We start from the raw sequence: 5,149 nt of genomic DNA, 5'->3' as shown, positions 1-5,149 counted from the left end.
TTATGTTATCCAAATTAGACGAACAAATTGAGACAAAGGGAGTATCATATTCCACTAGGGAGCTGCATCTTTGATCTCCGATTCTTCGACTAAGTTGTTAGTGCAGAAGAATACGACTATGGTCTGGGGTGATGGAAAGAGGTTTCTGCTGAGTGGGGAAAGCTGCCTACTTACTACTATCATTCCTACAACCTACTACGAGTTACGCATTGAGCTCGAATTGGGAATTTTGGACCTATGGGAATTAACCCCATGTGTACCGATATAGTTAAGAAAGGAAAGGGACAAGGGTGGTCTTGCTTGGCGCGAAGACTGCTAGTTATTCAGTGCATGAACTGATGTGTGGTTCCCACACAAATAATCCGATTTGTTCATTAATTTTAAAATAAAATTTTGAGTTGTTTTGGAAAAACTCAGCTCAATCAAATAATTATAATTGCTTTAATTGTATGCATGAAATCCCTTGAATTCTCTTGTGCTATTCGATCTGTAGGTTGTATGTCTCTCCTCGGACGAGGTTGAATTGTTGCTTGAGCGTGTAAAAAGTTTCATTCATCGACGTCATCTCACTATGTATGTCTCTCGCTTTTCTTTTCTTTTTTGAAGGGGTTACATGAGTGGAGGTGTAGCCTGTATTTGCCCAATAACAACGCCCTATATGTAGAAGTAGGCACGACACGAATTTGGTTAGACATGACACAACACGACACAAACACTTAAACACTTAAGTTGATTGGAATGGCTGTCAATATTGTAGGACAGTAGCACTCACACAACACAAGCACATGCAGGACATAAGCAGGTATGTATCATTCAACAGTATAAATGAGATTCACCCATTAAATTCAAGGAAAATTTCAAAATACTCTTCAAACTTTGATCACAATGCTCAATAGACACCAAACTTTCTGAAACTTCAATTACATACCCGAACTATTAAGTCGTTAAATTAGGCTTCTGCCGTCCAAATTAGTCGAATTGGTGGTGGATTATGTTGATAGGGTTGCGTTCTTCCACTCACCCCCATCCGTTGATCTCTCGAGTTTATCTCCATTAGCACTTCTCTATTCCCTGGCATCATTAAAACCATTAGATGCCCAACAGCTCTTCCTATATCATTGAAATAGTATCTAACTGTTATTTTCTTCCAAATATGGCAAGAATTATGTGGCGATATGCAACTTAAGATTCATAAGGGGCCCAAGTTAAAAGGTTTAAATAGTTTAAGGTAGTCAAGTGTAGTATCTTAGGGGTAGTTTGGAAAACTATGAAAGTTTTAAGGGGGTAAGATGTAATTAATCCTAAAAACTAAGAGCATCCGCAATGGGAATAATCAAAATCGATAACTAAAATGTGTCACGTCAGCATTTAATTATCCATTTAGTTCATAATCAAACCTAACAAACTTAATCTCCACATTGGTTATTTTTGCATCCCTATAAACCCCCCCCCCCCCCCCCAACAATACGCAATGCATCTATGTCCAATTGCAAACGAGTTCCAATCACGCACCCGACCACACCAAATTATTCGTCTCGATGAGACGATTCTAATGTGAGATGTTTTTTAATTTTTTAGTTTAGAATTTGGTTATTAGGTTTGGTTATTGAGTTTTGGTTATTGGTAAAAGTTGTTAAGTTGGTTATTCAAAGGTCAAAATTTGATGATTTGCTAAGAGGTTGCTAAGTTTAGTTATTACAATATGAGCACTTTTTTGAGCAAATATTGCTAACTTTAACAACTTTTTAATTTTGATTATTACATTGTAGATGCTCTAAGAAGCCCATATTGCCAGCTTATAACCGCTGTCGGCTGTCAGCCGCTCGATCAAATGTAAAACAACCCCAACACTCCGTTTAGCATGATTGCGAGAGAGAAGTGTGGGGAGTGGGCAAGAGACGTGTCTGTAGAATGATTTTTACCCACATAAATGAGTGTTACGAAACGTGTCTGTATCACTGTTCTAAAGTATTTTCAAGGTAGAATTGCACAGAATACCTTTTTGATTCTGTGCAATTTCAGCTTTCTGTGCAATTTCAGAAGCAGGATTTCACAAAAGACTCTTTGGTCCTATGTAATTTTAACCGCAAGATTGCACAAAAGGTCGGTAGAGAGTCAAAAAAACATAGGTACAAACACAAATCAGGTACAGAAGATTTGAGTTCCCATTTACCCAAGAGAAAAGCGCGGGTCCTATAATTACCTCACGACTTCTCAAATTCACAAGCACGTCACACTCGCCACAGAGAGAGAGAGAGAGAGAGAGAGAGAGAGAGGATGGTGGATGCAGTAGTTTCGGAGACGTTGAAGGCGGCGGGCGGAGGAGGAAGGACAGGCGGCGGAGGAGAGAGGAAGAAGAAGAAGGTGTCAAAGTCGGTGAAGGCTTGCCTTCAATTCCCCGTGGCTCGGATCGCTCGGTATCTCAAGAAAGGACGGTATGCCAAGCGCATTGGCGTCGGTGCTCCGATCTATCTCGCCGCCGTTCTCGAGTACCTGGCCGCAGAGGTAATCATCAACAATTCACATTTGATTCATCACTCTCCTCGTTTGTTCATGCTTACTAATAATGGTTTTTATGAATTACACATAATTACCATTTGAGGTGTAACGTTACTAGGAGTCTCGAACTATATGTAATGGGAATCGGTTTGTCACGGTCGTGGATTTTGAAAAATCACTTTCGAGAAGAAAAAAAAATTATAGTGCCGAAATCACAGGTCCGAGTATCAGCCGTAACGGCCGTTAATCGGTCTATAAATCGAAAACGGACAAATACGTAGCAGGAACCGGTTGATACGAATGCGATCTTCCCTTCCACCGGTATATCTGAGTGTAACGGATATCAGAAAGCCAGAAAACCGTTTGCGTATTGCCAATACGGCCGATGTTTAAATCCTTAATTGCCTGTTTTCTCCGCATTTCGCCTTTGTGCAATGCAGTTTCCGAAGCAGTTTTAATCATTTTTCTACGGATCTAAGAATTTCTCTGTCTGCATGTATCTCGGATTAAGTGTTTTTGGGGGCTTTCGAGCCTTCTTCAATTCGTTGATTAATTATGTAGAGCTTTATTCATACCTCAAATTATTTTCATTGGATATATTATTTATATACTTTGGCATATATATATATATATATATATATATATATATATATATATATATATATATATATATTAAACCAATAGAGATTGTAAACCTAAAAAGTCGTAAGACTAGCTCAATCCATCCATAATCGACTGAATGTAGAGTAGCTCACCTAATCACTAAGTATTCCTCAAGCGCTATCTTCTTCTCGTTTAAGTAATGCAACCAAGATCGGATTATGTCGTGTTCTATCCTTTTCTTGTTCAAGTCATCAGCTGGCAGAGGAAGATGACTCGTGCGTAGAAAGAAGGAAGGTATTAAAATTTTTATGTTAAAATAAAATAAACGTGTTCCAAAATTATATCATTCGTTGTCCGATACAAATAAGTTTTGCGGAGGTATATAATCTTTTTGATGTACAATTTCAATTAAAAAAGTGTTCCGGCCCGAGGAGGTCTCGGAAAGGGCTAAACAAGAACTCTGAACTTTCAAAAATCCTTCCAATAAACACTATTCTGATTCATGAGACGGTATTTTGTTCAATGGTGGTCCTAATGTGGTGCTGATCGAGTGGTTGGCCAGCTCGGCCTCGGGCCTCATCCCATGCACATTTGGCTGAGCAGGAACGGATGAGTGACACACCATATTCGTATCCGCCGTTACCCAAAACATTTTCTTCAAGAATCAGAAAATGCATCGCATCATGATCTCATGTTTAATTCTAGAATGCGATTTGCGTCATTTCTGTCACATAAACAGCTATTATGAATATTCAAAAATTTGTCAGATTCGATTACATATCGCACAAACTAATATTATATACAGTAGATGAAATTGCATGCCGCAAGAGGTTACGCAATTTGAAGTGATTATTTTGACGTGAAAATTCTTATCACAGGTGTTGGAGTTGTCGGGGAACGCAGCGCGGGACAACAAGAAGAACAGGATAAACCCTAGGCATCTGTTGTTGGCGGTGAGGAACGATGATGAATTGGCTGAACTGCTCCAAGGGGTGACCATTGCGAGTGGTGGTGTACTCCCCAATATAAACCCGGTTCTTTTGCCTAAGAAATCTTCAACCGCTGCTACTGACTCGGACAAGGCCTCTCGGCCAAAGAATTAGTACCAGTCTTTTTTTTTTTCTTTTTTTTTTTTTTTGGGGGGGGGGGGGGGGGGGGGGGGGGAGGGAGGGTTTAAATATGTCATTTTGGTTTTAGGCAGTGCTATGAACTAGTAGTAAATTTCCTTAGGTATGTAAATGGATCCCCATACATGCATGTGTGGAAACGAACTCTCTTAAATTTCAAGTTATCAACAGTTTTTTCTGTATTGCACGTGTAAAATTAAATGACAATTACGTATTTATACACAGTTTCATCTCTTTGTCAAACTTAGCTATGTCTTTAGAGAGTTGAATGAAGCAACATATGCAACCAAAGCGCTCTAGACTCTGCCAAGTCAATGAAAATCTGTCTAAAAAACCCTACTCAAATGAGGGATGGAGATGCTCTTATCAGCCAAGAATTCACCATGAACTTCACAGTGGAATTTATTTCCGGAAACCCACCCAGTAGAAGAAAAAAAAACTTATAAAGAGAAACTAGCAGAAAACCTTGAGCCAGTGGAATTTATTTTTCAGAAACCCACCAAAAAAAGAAAAAAACTTATAAAGAAAAACTACCAGAAAAGAAGTAGTTGAGCAAGGTCTAGGGAATACTTGAATTAGTGGCGGACCGAGTAAGGGGCACGTGCCCTCCATTTTTTTTTTTTTAAATTTATAGTTTATTTTAATGAAAAAATGAGTTTTTTTTTTTTTTTTGGAAAACATGAGCGGGAGAATGAGAAACTCACACAAAAAACTCGACGGGGAGAACTCGCTCGACGCTTGATTTACTTTGTCGTTGCCGGTCGCTCGTCTCTATGGTCGTCGCCTGTCACCTCATTGTTTTCCTCACCAATCATCAATTAAATTTGGGGCTACACGGCAAAAGTAACATTTTATTGAAAGGACTTTTAATTTGGGGCTACATAATTTAAGATTTTTTATTCTTTTCTTTTAAGGTTCGT

The 5,149-nt window shown here is 38.9% G+C and overlaps 1 protein-coding gene across 1 annotated transcript; it reads left to right on the top strand.

The window, feature by feature from the left end:
* Nucleotides 1-2,225: 2,225 nt before the first annotated feature.
* LOC131332258 (probable histone H2A.5) lies at nt 2,226-4,242 on the top strand. Its single transcript, XM_058366383.1, has 2 exons — nt 2,226-2,505; nt 3,981-4,242. Exons 1-2 carry the CDS (start codon nt 2,278-2,280, stop codon nt 4,203-4,205), a joined length of 453 nt encoding a protein of 150 aa, XP_058222366.1. The 5' UTR covers nt 2,226-2,277; the 3' UTR covers nt 4,206-4,242.
* Nucleotides 4,243-5,149: the final 907 nt, after the last annotated feature.

The sequence above is a fragment of the Rhododendron vialii genome, chromosome 7a (genome assembly GCF_030253575.1).
Source record: "Rhododendron vialii isolate Sample 1 chromosome 7a, ASM3025357v1".
Lineage (NCBI taxonomy): Eukaryota > Viridiplantae > Streptophyta > Magnoliopsida > Ericales > Ericaceae > Rhododendron > Rhododendron vialii.
This window is presented reverse-complemented; position numbering and strand designations above follow the sequence as displayed.